Source organism: Gouania willdenowi, chromosome 13 (assembly GCF_900634775.1).
Source record: "Gouania willdenowi chromosome 13, fGouWil2.1, whole genome shotgun sequence".
Taxonomy (NCBI): Eukaryota; Metazoa; Chordata; class Actinopteri; order Blenniiformes; family Gobiesocidae; genus Gouania; species Gouania willdenowi.
The window spans coordinates 26,208,076-26,224,788 of NC_041056.1; the positions used below are offsets into that span (position 1 = coordinate 26,208,076).

A 16,713-nucleotide genomic window follows, 5' to 3' on the forward strand; every position below is an offset into this window, starting at 1 on the left:
TTTCTTTCCACATTCAGAACTTGTTTCTCTCCATCCAATATAATATATTCTCAAAATGTGTCAACTCTCACCCTTCATGAGTACACATCACCTACGCAACTGCCTGTGTTGCACTTTATCTTAAGTCTCTTTGTGGACAGATGTATGCACATAGGGTTACTAGATATTTCCTGTATTTTCTATTTTTATACCTATCTAATGATAGAACGACCTTCATTCGACCTCTGTTTGTGTTGAGTAAGGACATATTAAGAAGAGAGTCATTGTTACGCCTCAGTCCAAAACACTGGATGATACATTCATCTCTTTCCAAACAAGCAGATCTTTTAGTGCAAAAAAATGAGTGCATTTGTTTATGTCCTAAAGCTCCACTCAGATATGTCTCTACTGTTCTGACTACCCAGCAGCCTGTCTTTATAGCATGGTGGTCAATCAGAGCAACTGGTCACAGGTGGAGCCCTCACTTGCAGCTCAAAATTAAATCAGCAACAAAACAAACACATGAAATAAACATCAAACTAATAAAAAGAATTAATAAACATTGTTTGTGAGAGGAATGTGCATCTTCCTCTTCAACCACTTCAACCAACGCAAAATAAACAAAAGGCAGTGGCTATCCGTACTGTTGTCTTATCAATATACCGACATTCTAGCCATACCCAGCGCTCCTCATTGGCCAGTTTAGGTCACGTGATAAGGTCAGTCATTGGCCAGATTAGGTCACGTGATAAGGTCAGTCATTGGCTGGTTTAGGTCACGTGACTAACACTAAACCTAACCCTAACCCTAAAAAATGTTGCGATATAGGGTTATAACCCTAACCTAAACCTAACCCTAACCCTAAAAATTGTTGCGATGTAGGGTTATAACCCTAACCTAAACCTAACCCTAACCCTAGACGCTACGTACGTGTACTTCAGTAAACGTACCAATAGCACTGGGGGTTGTCCGTTTTTTTTTTTTTGTGTCTTAAGTCATGAACACGATCCATTTGAATTTTATTGTTTGCTGCAAGAATACAATTGAAAAAAAATTGTGGTTTGTATCGTAAAAGCCTCCACAAGCCTGGTTCAGGTGTTCTCATCTCAGTTGTACCTATAGACCCTTTGATTGTTTGTAAACATTGTGACGTATTTTGTTGGGCGGGGCTAAGCCCGGAGGCAAAAACACAATTGTCTTGGTTTTTTCTGAGCACGAGTGTCCGGTGGAATCCTATAAAACTTTAATTTACGTCCACTAACGTTATTTCTCTTATTCTGGCAACCAAACACACAAGATGACATTCTAAAGCTGTAACATTACTTGCCTCCACAGTCTTTAGCCAGCGGCATTTTTCTGTTATTGCCTCCAGCAAGAGTTGTGACGTCACTCATGATGTGAGCCATTAAGGGTCTAAAACCTCGATACAACTGTAGAGATATAGAGGTATTTTGTAGATAGTAACAAAGAAAAAGTTTTTTTTATGTAATTTAATCTGTTCCATTGAAACTTTTTTCTTGCATGACAAAATATATTTAGTTACCTGTGAATAGACTATTGAATATTGGTTTATTTGATCAGAAAAGTGTATTATGCATAAAATAATTTTACATGTATACCAATGAGACATTTTTAGGCACAAGAATCATTTAATATGTTGAGAAATAAAGTTAAGCTTTTTGTCTACTCATGTAAAAATGTTTCTGACTTTGTTTGGATTATAAAAAGAAAAATTTTAGTTAATTAAATGTATCATGTTACTGTAATGATTATTAGTTCATTTAAAGTAGCAATGTTCAATATTTGCTTTGTGCCGATATACCAATATTGTCCAACACTAAATTTCCGATTCCCGATATGAACCGATACCTAAATACATAGACGCCCTTCTACCTAACCTAATTTTGGGTCACATGTCATATCTAATCTCCTAAAAATTAAAGCAAGAAAGGTCTGCATGCATGCGTGTGTGTGTGTTTGTGGAGCGAATTTCTCCCCGACGCTGTCATTTGTTCTGCGCAAGGGTGAGTGTTTCTTCTTTTATTATTCTATGTGAACACGGCTGATGCGCGTGCGTGTGTGTGAGAGTGCCGGAATGTACAGTACATGCTGAACGCACACAGAGCCGTTTAGAGAGAGAGTTGGACTTATTTGGTGTTGCAAAACGTTTATTTTTTGTGGTGCCTCCGGGTTCGTTTTTTTTCTCATCAACCTGTGACGGATTATATGCACACACACACACACACACACACACACACACACACACACACACACACACACACACACACACACACACACACACACAGTATCTATAATAAAAATATACTAAATGAGTAAAATAAAACAAAAAACTAAACACTAGTTTTTATACAAAAAGTACACAAAACGACAACAGAAATGCACAAAAATATACAAAAAGGCTCCAAAAACACACAAAATAACTCCAAAAGACATACATTACCGAAAAATACACCAAAAAACAACAAAAATATGATAATGACTCAAAATGCACAAAACTAAATATTTATACCAAAAATACACAAAATGACAACAGAAATACACAAAACTACACCAAAAAAAATAGACAAAATGCTTCCAGAATTACACTACAATGGCAACAAAAAACAATAATTATACAAAAAATGCACAAAAAAACAACTGAAGGATACAAAAATACACATAATGACTCAAAGGAACATACATTACAGAAAAATACACCAAACAAAAAAAATATAAAAATGAGTAAAAAAAAAACCCAACATTTATCATGTGCATGTCCCGTAGAATTAAACCAGAGAAATCACACACGCTATTTTACTTTGCACCCACAAATAAACCCCTTTATATCACTACACAGTATGCACACCTCTTTGTACATCCAACCTTCAAACACATACTCATTTGGCTATAACTGACAACTCTATTTAAGCTCCTCCCACTATATGAATACATATTTCCGACGGGCACTGTACTAGTATCTCTTTTTTTTTTTTTTTTACCTTGTCTGCACATACTGTCAAAGGTCAACACTACAAGAAGTGCAATCTTTTTAAGACAGCAATGCATGTTTTGTTATTGCAAATAGATAAATGCATTTATTTTATTGCATAAATTATTGCACTGTACTAGTATCTCTTAATGTAAATAACGGGTTAAGCCTACTTTAAAGTGATGCTCCACTGGATGTATGCCACAAATATATATCAGCTGTGCAAAATAAGAATACGTATTCAACTTCAGTAATGGAAAAAGTTCCATATATATTAGCCTCAAACAACAACACGATGATTTTTTAATATCGGTAGAAAAAACAATATTGAGAATTCATAACCTTTTTTCCTTTACCTGTTATTAAAATGACTGGTACGAATCCGATAGGAGGATGATTTGCTCTTACATCCTGATAGTGTTCACACTGATAAAAACATCAGTGCCTTAGTGTTGCTGTCGGCTTCACTCGGTTTACTCAGCATGTGATGAGGTGGTTCTTATCAGGGTGATGAGAGGGAACAACATGCTACGTATCAGTCACTGACTGCTTTTCAACAGTCTGTGTTGTGTCCAAAACCTTTTCACCGTCCGTGTCTGTTTTACTCACATTCACAAACATTCAGTCAGTCGCAGACCATTGCAAACAAAACAAAAACATTCATGTGATCCTGCAGAGCTGGGCAAAAAAATCGATTTAATCGATTAATCGAATTTGTAGATAAAAACGATTTTTATTTGGCAAATTCAAATTTTGAAAAAAAAAAAATATTATTATTATTTTATTTTATTTTTTTCACCACAGTTTTTTCGGACTTTTTCGCGTTCCGTCATTGTTGGTTACCGTAGCCCCTCTTTGTTTACATGTGTTTACAAACTTTACACTTTGAGTAGGCTATATGTGTGCCACAGGCATGTTTAATTTTTTTATTTGCACTATGCTGAGATGCTAAGGGCAGAGTTTATTTTTTTAATTGTAATGTTATATGTTATAAAATATGTAGTAATTTCTTAATCAGAAAATTGAAGCGACTGTGAAGTTGTTGTTGCACTTTTGCTTAAACCTGGGTTAAAGCTTGATTTTGTTGAATGACAGCCTCATTTACTTTTATTTTGGGATTGTTCTATGCATTTTAACTCTTGAGGACAATCACAGCAATAAAGTTGCACTTATGACAATATATCTGATGTCTGCTGTCATTTTTAAATGCATTGGGAAAAAAAATCAAAACTGTAATCAAATTTTTCTTTAAAAAATCGGACATTTTTTTTTAAGGTAAAATCATCCAGCCCTAAGATCCTGCATGTGCTTTCATTTGGGAAAAAAAAAAATTGTTTACTGAAGACCATTTCTAATCATTGATAATATGCAAGCTTTCTCCTAATTTGTTTTGAGTTTTTGGATGAAAAAAGTTCTTAGATTGAAAATCTTGATGATTCCATTCAGCAGCGACTTGTGGGATACAATCATACAGTGATATGATGCATATTTTCTATCTATCCACACCTTATTTTCTTTGGGGGTTTTTTTGTGTGTGTGTGTGTGCTTGTGTGTGTGTGTGTGTGTGTGTGTGTGTGTGTGTGTGTGTGTGTGTGTGTGTGTGTGTGTGTGTGTTAAAATTAAAAAATCTCACACATTTGAGTCACAGTTGGTGGTCCAGATCAGTGGTTCACAAACTGTTTTGGCTTATGTACCCCCTTTCTTTTATTTCGGAATCCAATTACCCCCTTTTTGCGACGACAACATTTTTGCTCAGAATACTATCAAATACAACAATCGAGCGCAAAGATGGAATGAATGAGTGATGACGTTTTAAAGAATCTCATTTTGTAAATGAGTGCAATAAAACAGTATTTAGTGCCTTTTGAGTGGAATTATTTCGATAGTTTTTATCATTTCCATTTTCATTTCCAAGACTAAACCTTGTATTTTCAGTTCACATTCTAATCATTATCATTACCATCATCATTATTATGATCATTTTTAAATGAAAAATAAACACGGTAAAACTCCATATTTTAATGCGTTTATGAGTTAATCTTCCACTCTGTATCTCAAATACACCCTGTTGTTCCATTGTGTATCCCTATAGGAGTACACGTACCCTCCTTTGAGAAACGTCGATCCAAATGGCCCCTTCTACAAAAACATGAGGACAGAAATTGAGAAAACATGAGAAAAACCAAAATTACAAATTTTACATAATATAGAATATAGAAATTATGAAACAACAGACTGTAGAAATCGATCAAATTAGGGTGAGCATTTTTTTTTCTATAAAAATTCAACTGTTTAAGAGGAAAAGTAGATCTTTTAACTAACACTTACATTTGGGGTGGACACAGTCATTCTATTCATCATATTTGTGTGTACACACTTTAATATGAATAACTGAAATGCAAAAAAATGACATACATAATTAAATCAACGACACCAGCTATGAATGTGTTTTCATGCTGTATAGGTATTTAATGCACATGACATAGGTGCACAAAAGTGCTCAAATGTGAAATGAATGTGGGAACGTATACTGTAGAATTTTCCCATCAACCCTCCAGCCAGCACAGCATAACACACATCCATGGAATAGTTTAACTTGCCAGTTTCCAATGACGTTTTCCAGCACTGGAAACACACTCATCATATTCAAGTAAGTGGCAAGTACTTCATATACAGTATGTGAGTTAATATCATCCAGTTCTTGCATTTGCAATGGATGGTGAGAGAATGTGAACACTTTTATGCAAAAAGCAAGTATTTATTAGCTTTTTCTGTGAATGGGAAGTCAGAATTAATTTGTGTTGGGTATGTCTCACAAGAGGTGTATACAAAAAAATAAAAAATACGGAGAGAATTGCTGTAAAATGGAAAATCCTGCATAGTCATTCTCGCTCCATCTTTGCCAGCCTGCAATCTCTGTTCCATCTCTCCTCTCTGTCATCTGATGAGCTGGAGTTTCATCCAGCCTCCTCCACTCACCACTCAGCCTCACTCAAACTCCCACTGCTCAGTGTGCAGCAGAAGAAGAAAAAAAAGGAGGGGGGGAGATATTTTTAGAGCCCCGTAGAAGGTTTAGGATGTTAAGTCTTTTAGTGTGCCCTGGGTTTTGTGGAAGGAAAGAGGCTGTTTTTCTTTGTGCCCCCTCTCTCACCTTCATTTCCTCCCCCCTGTGCACCCTGTGTTTGCTCTGTGAAGTCCTCTCAGACACTTTCTCCTCACCCACTGCCTCTCTTGCTTTCTCTAAACATGTGATTGTGAACAGTACCACACAGCTCTCACCTTCCCCACACGACACCTACGGATTTCTCTCTTTCTCTCATGTGTGTGCGTGCATTTCCAAGAAATTAACTGTCTGCTATCGTGCATGTTTTTGAAGTCTGGGCCTCTTATTGTCATACAAGTCATCTACTCACAAGTAAAGTTTTTCAGCACCTGTATATGGGCTATTTTTTTGTATTTTTACTCAAATTATAAACCCAAATGCAGAAATCCCCCAACAGGAGAAATTGTTGAAGACAAATACGTTATTCATCTAAGGACAATGAGACAACAGACACAGTAGTATAAAGTCTTACTGAACACACTTTGAATGTCAACTTTCTTTCCAAATTTAAATTATTTATTTTTTTATTTATTCAGTTTATTTCCAACATGGTTACATTCACTTTTTTTTACATTTTTTTTTTTTTTTTGTACATGCCGAAAAAGGAGACGAGAGAAGCAGTTTGCTCATCTAGGTCCCGTCCCCCTATTTATTTATTTATTTATTTATTTGCCTGAGGGGGACTCAACCAGTGTTAATTCTGTTGACTAAAAAATTCCGTCATTGTTTTTGTCGACTGCATTTTTTATTAAGTGACAATAACAGGACCGAATAAATAAAATAAAATAAAAAAAAAACCATGCAAATGAAAGCTGTATCAAAATGTATGAAATCCAGTCAGAATTTGGTCTTATGTATTGATCCCATCACATGATATCTGTCTGTGTATTTACAAACATTAATACCATCTAATATCAGGTTGATAAATGGCCATTAAAAAAAAAAAAAAAAATGCTTCAAATTATATTTTTACATATTTAAAATTATTTGTCTTTTTCAAATTAACACATCACACACCACACAATAAATATCAAACTACTGTTTTCTAAACTTAAACTCTCAAGTAAAAAATATATTAGGTTGTACATCTTGTCACCACTTTCTGCACTGATCCTGATTATTCTGTATTTGTAAAATTCTTTAATAAACATGATCAAAAACTAATTCTAGCGAGAGAAAAACAGATGTCTTTGGGGTCGCTGGACATTTGTGATATTACAATGGGGTCATGAAAATGGTTGGGAACCCTTTGCTCTAACATGTCATTTGGTTGACTATAACTTGACTAGAACTGAAATAGTCCTGATGACTACTTTTTGACAAAAACTAAGTTGCATTTCAGTCAAAAGATTATGAATAAAATTCAAACAAAATTTGCTGTAAAAATGAACCTGTCTGACATAACTCTGCTTTCACAGCTCAACTGCGCCCTCTAACGAGAAACAAGAGAACCTGGTAGATTTACAACAATGTAGTTTAAAAGCATTACATACATTTTTAAGAGTTTTGAAAAAAAAAAAAAAAGATTTTATTATGTTTTGTTATGTTATAAACAATAACAAATGAAGCTTTTTTTTTTTTCAACAAGCTCCAGTCCTTCATGACACACATTGTGGTCAAAGGTGGACTATATGTGATGCCATCACTGGGGCAGACATGACCACCTCCTGGCTTCTGTGCGTCTCACCAAAAGCCCTCCACCATGTGTTAACACTTTACTCCCCAGATACCCTGGATGACTGCGTCTCTCTGTCTCCCAAAGGCCTGGCGTGGAATGCTGTGGTTTGCCCAGGCAGTTTGGGGTAGTGCCCTCACTCACTCACTCACCCACTCATAAACACAACCCTAAACTAAAAGTGACTCATTCTCACTCACACTTGTGTGTTTCATTCTTTAAGGCAGTGGTTTTTTGGCTCAAGTTCCCCCTTTCTCTAACATTTGAATGCAAGTACCCCCTTTATTCGACTAACACATTTAAGACAATGTTTTGTTTTAAATTCTGTGAAAAAAAAACAACTATAGAGCATAATGATGGAATGAATGGTTTTTGGTGTCATTTTCTGTATTTTTGTTGGTTTTCATCTGTTGTTTTTATTATTCAGTATATTTTTCTCTTATTTTGTGTGTTCTTGTTGTTGCTTTTGTGTGTTCTTGGTATGATTTAAATTATTCTATTTTAGCGTGTGTGTTTTTAGTGTCGTGTGGTTGTTTTTTATGTTGTTTCTCTGTTACTTTTGTGTATTTTTCAATTATTTAGTGCGTCTTTGTTGTTGTGCTGCTGGTCATTTTTAGTATGATTATCATTTTTAACCAAAAACAAACATAAAACGCCATATTTTTATTGTCTTTTCTACCCTCTCTCTCAAGTACCCCTTGTATTGCCGTCGCGTACCCCCATTTGAGAAGCACCGTTTAAAGGGCCTCCCTGTCATATTTGTGTGTGAGGTTGTTTCAGGCCTTTTTTATTAGGCTGGCACACGTGTACTGCCATTGTTTTAGGTTTCTGGAACAGGTGAGGGACATGAGTTGTTTGCATGCTTGGCTTAAGTCAGCCTTTTAGATTGGTTTTATAATGGCTTCAAACAATCAGGCAAAAACTAAAAAAGTCTGTCATCAGTTTGAATCTATTCTGAACAAAACCTAAATCTTACCAAGCATTTCATGACAACTGTAGCAAACTCAACTTGCAGGAGTTTGTCCAACCCTCCTAAAGGCAGAATAATATTTAGCAAATCAGCCAACCCAAGCTTAAACTAGGGAGCCCTCAAGTGGTGAGAGCTGGTACTTAGTCTTCCTTCATGAAAAGGATCAATGGGCAGGCCCCCTTTATTGGATCCAGATTTGACCGTCTGAAGGCACAGATGAATGATTTTTGTAGTCTGCTGAGCAGCCCACATCGAGTTCAGCCTGTCAGACATGTCTGAGGGGGACGTGGGGGAGGAATGAAAGACTCGAGCCTCAAAGTGAAAGCCTTGCACTTGAATGCAGAACAGGGGTAAAACCCTAAACCTGAGAGCTCAGCCCGGGCTTGGAGCCTTCCAGGGAACAACCGTTTTCTTATTGAGCCGGTGGGGCCAGATCTAGATGAGAGGTGACAGGATATTCATTTCACTCTGTGTTTTTTTCTTTAAGGGCCTCTTAAAAACGCTGCTGAAGGATGAGCGGTCTGTAGATTTATCGTTCACGGGATGATTTAGCTTCTCTAAATGGCACTGTTTTCCTCTAACACGGGAGCAGGAGCTTTAGTTTAATGCTGTTCATTGGGACGACTTTCCTTTGGCAAGAGAAAGTGACAGAAACGACAATTGAGGACCTTGACACAGAGTTTGGACTGACTTTTGGTATAATAACAAAAAAGAGGTCTAGTCTAACGTAAAATTAAAGTCTTCACGACAAATGCAAATGCTTTTCCCAGCATCTATTCCTTATTCTTTCTTATTAAGCAGCACATACCAAAACGTATTGAACTTAATGACATTATTCATCTTGTCTCGACACCACATGTTTGTACCCGCTCTAAGATTATCTCCAGCAGCAAAAATACCAAGACAGAACAGATGAGGTCCAGTAGGTTGTGTCTCAGTGCTTGACTCTGAACCTGATGAGTGGCAACACCTCAGGAGGCTTTGGGAGGTCGTTCATTTATAGGGACGCTATAGCCTGTACATAAAAGCTTACCTCATAAAATCACCATCCTACTTTCATTTCATACTTCCCAATTGCTAATTTTCAGAACACACAGGTGAACTGTCTGCACTCTGTATTAGGAGTGTGACGATATCTCGATACGGCGATATATCGCAATATTTTTCCACACGATCGATTATCGATACGCTCCCGCTAAGTATCGATTTTTTTTATTTTTTTTTCAAAACCTTTTCTGCTTTTTCACTAAAACGTGCAGGTACGTCTTCACAGTAATTGTGTCACTGTTTGAACCAATATATTGTTTACTGGAATATTGCACTATAATGGTGTCACTGGTAAGAAAGACCCTATTTTTTGTTTACAGAAAGCATTATTGGAGATACTTGTTCATTTACATTGGTATGTTGACACTTATTTACAGAAATGTTGCACAACAACAGTGTCACTGTTCATAGGACACTTTTCCAATGTATTGTCTTTCAAAGATATGAAATAAAAATTGTATTTATATTTATATCAATAATCGCAATATCGTCATATCGTGAAATAATCGTTATCGTGAGTTTTGTATCACGTATTGTGAGGTAATCAGAGGTTCCTACCCTACTCTGTATTATTGTGCAAAGTAAATTGGTAGGAAAAGTTATAAATAATTCAAAGTGAAGACCTTTCTGTAATTGATGCCAACACATTTCTTATGACTGTTTTTTCTTATAAATAACATCATGTGTGATTACAGTTTCAAAGTTAAATGAAACATCAACTAAAGTGAAACGACTTCTCTTCTTTGATTCCAGGCCAGGGCCGTGAATGCCTTTTTAGGAGTGCTGCGTGAAAGATTGGATATTCTGCCCTGCCTTCCCTGGTGCCACACTGCCGTTTTCTTCTTCCCCAAGGAGCAAAAAAGAAGGGGGTTTGTAATGGGACCAATCCCCATCTCCCAATCATCTCTCAGCTGCCCCTTCAGCCAAATAAATAAGTCATTACAGTTTAGAGTAAGGAGCTTCATTTACTTTGGGCGATGTAATCACAGATGTCTGTAGGTTGCTCACATCATCTCAAATACAAAGCCTTGTTTTGGTGCAATCCCAAGAGAAGGCATTTTGAAATGCTAACATACCAGTGAAGGGAGACTGGTTGTGTATCAAAGTGCTAATGGCAGAGCTGGACTTCACATGGGGAATATTGTATTTGCAGGAGTATTATCGCAAGCAAAGAAGAAAGAAAAGAGTTGAGTTAAGTGTTTGGGTCCTTATAGTGAATACAGTAAATAAAGGCTGAATGTAATACTTTGAATTCCAACTGTTTCACTTGCAACTCAACATTGCTTTTACAGGTGATTTACAACTTTGCAATCAGTAAAACCAGCAATCATGCTGACATATCACACATTACAATGAGTTTCCCCTTCTTACTTTAGGGTGACAGTTAAAAACGCCAAAAATTCAGGAGCTGGAAATATCATGATAATACTCAAACGTTTAAATCACTTAAAGAGTAACTAAAACTCAAAACCACTTCTTTTCATTTGAAAATAAATGTATTGGGTATGAAGTAATGTTGTTGATTGATTGTTGTCCAACTCGACGTTTTAGTCAAAGTATTTTAATTTGGTGTATTGTGTGAGTGACTGCCCTCTATGGGTTGAAACCCAGAAATTACAATTGAATTTTGCTATTGGCTGAAAATGATGGTTTGGGACTTTTTGGTAGCTTCTTTAGTCATGAACCAACACAGTTGGCCACGCCCCTCCTATAAAAAACTAGCAGCGGTGGACTTTGCAATCTAGTCGGTTGTGTTGAGAGAATTGGCAATAATAGAGAGAGTTATAGTGAGTATTGAGTAGGTAGTTAACATAACAGCGATTGTTCTTTGGAGGTTTTATAGTATAGAGTGGGCGTGTCTAAATTGCTCCAGGAGCCCCGCCCACAATCAAGGCATGTTTTTACTTTTCCAGCCTAGACGCACATCAACCATAACCTTGGAGTTGAGTTACTCTTTAAGTAATCTATTTCTTTTCAGTCTGTTTAGTTTGATGATTTCTATTATTTTCGTTATTTACTAACTACTAGTGTTGTGAAAAGCGGCCCCCTGGTGGTCCTTGTGGGTACTACAAGTGTACCATTAACCTGAAGTCATACTTTTCTTTTTTTGGCAATGGCTTTGAGGACGCATTATACGAAATACAAAATATCGTTTTTTTTTTTGTTTTTTGTTTTACCAAAACTGTATTTACACTAATGATACAAGGTAATTACCCTCTAGGTCATTATTTGATTAAAAAATGAAATGTAAAAATGAATTTAAAAAAGCTAAAATAAACAACTAAAAATAACTGCCTCTGTAACCTGAAAGAAAACAATTTTATTCAATGCTGTACACCAACTTCCTAAAATCAGCTTTTGGCCTTTCACAATAATTGCAAGCCTTGTACACTTGTAATCATGAAATAGTGGGACGGCACACTGAGTTCATGATGCAATACAACAGAGTAGACAATCGTGGACTTGTGATAACATTATGATATGGTGTTTTTGGAAAAAAGAAAATAAAAAGCATAGGGGTTGAAAAAAAAAGACTTTAACTGTGGACATATACATAATCTAGGTGTGACTTTTTCAACACAATAGGAATATAATAAAAAAAATTAAAAAAAAAAAATAAAAAAAAAACCATAACAATGTGGTGTGTAGTTGATTGTGTCCATTTATACCACTCATAGCCTTGATTATACATCTTGTGACATTTTACTATCACAGCATCTGAACGATATATAATAACTAGCATTAAACTAACACTTTTAACACACAGGAAGTTCTGTCCTTAATCATATCTACAGTTGTGTCCCCATAAATCCAGAAGGTATTTAAGTACTTATAGGTATCACTGGTTTGTTTTAGGATTTTTTTAAGGGCCATGTATTGCGAATAAGTGTCATCGTCTGATGCAACAAATTCATTTGACCTAAAATGCCAGTTTTGCTCTGTGGTTCAACTATTGCTCAATCTGCTACAGTTTTTCCTCATGCACAAAGGGAGTGGCCACTGCTTTTCATTGTATAAACACATACTGTATAATGACTGTACAGCTATTCATGTATGAAGGCCAAATCTTGTGTCGATGTGCTTTTCTTTTGGAGGGGGGTGGGTGGCAATTATTTTGCATTATTTTATCTTAATTTGTGGGAAATAATTGATTGTACGGTGTACGCAGGAAAGGCAACACAGCCGGCACATGAAGGCCATTTTTCAGTCAAACGGATGCTGGAGTTTCCGTTCATTGTTTGTGGCTGGGAACAGAACAGCTATAGTCAGTGTTGTTGATCTTAATCATGATGCCATTATGAAACGCATGCAACAAAACACAAAGTCCAACCAACCGCTGATTAAAGGGGACCTTTCCAACAGATGGCCCATCAATACAATATGATGAGGAAAAGAATTAGTTACAGGGTAATGGCCTCTGTATTAAATATATAGATCATATCAAAATGGATCACTTTTTGCTTTATTATTACCAACCAATAACCAATCAAAGATGAATCATATGGGGATGATCAAGTCACTATTTTTCTATAACTGAGAGGGAAATGTTTAATAATGTTATTGTTTATTTTATGTTTTTACTGCTGATTTTAATGTTCTAATAGATTTTTAAGCTGTTGAATGTTTTCTGCTGCACTTTTCGACCATGTAAAGCACATTAATTGCCTGCAAAGACATTTACCTTGACTTTAAATACATTAAAAAAAATTTTAAAAAATTAAGAAAAAAGAAGCCACTGATCAACACAGACTGGCGTGTGTTTTGATGAATTCTTCCTGTAACTGTTCACACTTTCACATCCATCCTCCACAAGAAGCACACCATGTTGCTGCTCCTGTTACAGTGACCTGCGGATGAGGCAATGAAAGGCTTCGGTTGAGCGATTTTCGCCTTCACCATATATACATTGCCCCCACACCCACATCCTCTGGGGTGGGGGACCCTAGGTGGAAGATGAGGGGCAGCAATGTAAAGGAAATGAAGTTAGTGAAGTGAGTGGGGTCAACTGCAAGGGAAGAACAGCACGCTGCAGGAAGTGGAGCTGCTTGCACTAGTCCTCTGTGTATGAAAGTGGATAGTTGTTTATTATTATTATATCATTATATTAGACAAAAGAGCATTAATAGGCTATATTATCATATTAATTCACCCACTATTGATGAGAGTTTATTTTGCAGAGAGGATGGAAAATGTAATTAACTTTTCACAGTTATTACATTACTATTTATTGAGGCCACATTGCTTTAAAAATTTTTTTTTAAATACATCAGGGATAGGCAACTCTATCACAGCAGGGGTCACAAAAATGTGATTGTATCTGGTCGAGGGCCACATGATCAATCTTCATGTCAACATTTAGAATAATGACCAAACATAGCATTTTGATGTTTTTAATATTGTGTTTGTCTTCTTGGTGTAAGTTTGTGTATATATTTCTGTCATTTTCTGCATTTTTGTTCTCGATTTGTGCGTTTTTAGGGTCACTTTCTGTATCTTTGTTGTCGTTTTCATGTTTTTGTAATGTTGCTAACAGTTTGTCTCTAAAACTATTTTGTAATGTGTTGTTGTTTTGTGTGTTTTTGTAATCATTTTGTTTGTTTAAGTGGTTGTTGTGTCCGTCTCTTGTCATTTTATGAGTCATTTGGGGAATTTTTTGTGTCTTTGTGTGCATTTGTGTACTTTGTGTATTATGTTGTGCTTCACATTCCTTCCAACTTCTGGGATTACAATTTTTTGGGGGATTTGCTTTGGGAGCTGAGAAGGCATGAGCTGAGGGCCACATGTGGCCCCCGGGGGCCGCCAGTATCTGACATACATACTCAGAAGACAGAGTTATGGATGAATTGTTGAGTGTTTGTTGCTTCATTCATTGAAAGCCCTTAGTGACCTCTGTCTGTAAAACGTGCTCTATAATAAAGTTTACTTACTTGCATTATTATAAACAATAAATGTGATGTTTTATGTAAGTATCAGCTTCTTTGCTTTTATTAAGTGCACATTTATGGTTTGCTGCTTTTTTTTTGACGAGCTCCCAGTTCACACTTAGTATTTGATGCTTTAAAATGACATATGTATATTTTTTACTACCAATTTCCTTCAAACAAACCAAAATAAAGGTCTTTATGGTGGTGTTTAGTGGCTGTGCCGTGCCTCTCTCTTATTTCACGGTCCGATGGCCTCACACTACTCCACACACACAAGGGGAGGTTTCCCCTGTTTGCTCATTGGTCGCAGTAGCTTTCCCATCTCACCCACTGATCCCATTCAGAAGAGCTCGCTGCATGTTTTCAGCCCCTTTCCAAATAACTCACTGTCATCATTATCGGGAAACGGCTTTTACTCGGACTGGACTAATTGTTTTAAATTTAAAGGCGGGGTGAATATAGAGAGAGGATCGGAAAGGACGATCAAAAGCGCAGAAATAAACGACAGGTGAGTGACTGACAAGGAGGGTAAGCCTTATATATAACGTGTTATGCTCATATGGCTTTATTTATTCATCATAATCTTTGTGCGTCTTTTTTTTTTATTTTTTTATTTATTTTTTTTACAGCGCTTCTTGATCGATTCTTGCAGTCGTGATGTTACAAAACTACAGTTATTGCATTATTAATAAGTGTAATAACGCATTTCTGTGTTTAGTTTAGACGTCATTCGTTTGTAGAAATTATATTGCAATCGAAAATAGCAATTTCTACTTTTTTTTTTAGTTCGCTTGAGCAAAGTATAAAGAGAGAATGAAAAAAAAACAATGCAGGGGAGCTGAAAATCCGCTGGCTGTGGTATATGATGGATAACCGAGAGGTAAGATGCTTAAAATGTAACACTAGAGGGGTCCCGGCCCACGGGGCTGTCTCACAGAAAGGTTCACGCCGTTATTCACAGTCCTTCTCTGTTTAATTGGACACAGATGCGGTGTGCGCTTTTTTTTTTTTTTTTTTTTTTACCGCGCAGACATGATACGTATTGAGACTTAGTGGAGCGAGCCATGCGTGCGCATGCCCCAAGAAAAAACCCCTGAGAAATGTCTAAAAATAAAACGTGTTTACATATAAGCATTTTATTTATCCATATCCAACAGCTACAATTGTTTCCTTTGATGATGTTTCATTTTAGATATTGTCCTATAGGATCTCATGCACAAGTGATCAAAATCCAGAAAGATGAATAATAATAATAATATTATTATTATAAAACAATGAGTCATTTTCATGAATCGATGCAATCTGGAAAAGGTCAAAGGTTTCCACCTGCAGACCCACTGCAATGCTTCGTCCTAGATATAATAAACATTCACTTTATCACACAACAATGATATTGTGATGCCTGTGTCACTGCAGTGCCTATAATAAGTGCAGAGAGGGAAGGACTAAAAACACCGTCCTCTAAGTGCCCTTTCACCCCAGACTTTGTAAGCTGCACTTATTAAAGCGAAAAGTGTTTCAATATGTGGTAAAGCTTTAGGGGGAAAACGTGATGGGGGTTGGGATGGGGCCCTTCTTCTTCTTCTTCTTCTTCTTCTTCTTCTTCTTCTTCTTCTTCTTCTTCTTCTTCTTCTTCTTCTTCTTGCTGCTGCTCTATTGGACTCATTCATCCATGTTAACAGTATAGGCCATAGGCCAGGGGTGTAAATTATGTATATTGGTGTTAAATGTGTGGAATGTGATTAAAAACTCATGATAACCTGATCAAAAGTGGAAAAAAAAAAAACTGTCTTTCTGTTTCATTATTTAATTGTTTCTAAATTGGTAACCCACCCAAAAAATGTATAATAATAATAATAATAATAATAATGCATTTTTTTCCCACAGAGCCCACTGGACACCCAGCACCCTTGGGTCTGTCTCTCAGTAGACATGTTTCAGACTGTTCCTGACACGTCGTCTTACGTCAAGGTAAGACACCACCATCATCATGTCTCAGCTCAGGTAATGATGGAGGGACAAACT

At 36.4% G+C, this 16,713-nt stretch overlaps 1 protein-coding gene across 4 annotated transcripts in view; it reads left to right on the plus strand.

The window, feature by feature from the left end:
• Positions 1 to 15,001: 15,001 nt before the first annotated feature.
• fli1 (Fli-1 proto-oncogene, ETS transcription factor) overlaps positions 15,002 to 16,713 on the plus strand; it is a 37,173-nt gene continuing 35,461 nt past the window's right edge. The window contains exons 1-2 of one of the 4 annotated variants that reach the window (XM_028464707.1): positions 15,002 to 15,196; positions 16,576 to 16,659. In XM_028464707.1, coding sequence (XP_028320508.1) covers positions 16,621 to 16,659 — 39 coding nt within the window. In that variant the 5' untranslated portion in view covers positions 15,002 to 15,196; positions 16,576 to 16,620. Of the gene's footprint in view, positions 15,197 to 15,534; positions 15,569 to 16,575; positions 16,660 to 16,713 lie in introns of those variants that run through there. The other 3 variants (XM_028464708.1, XM_028464705.1, XM_028464706.1) reach the window with 3 other exon arrangements.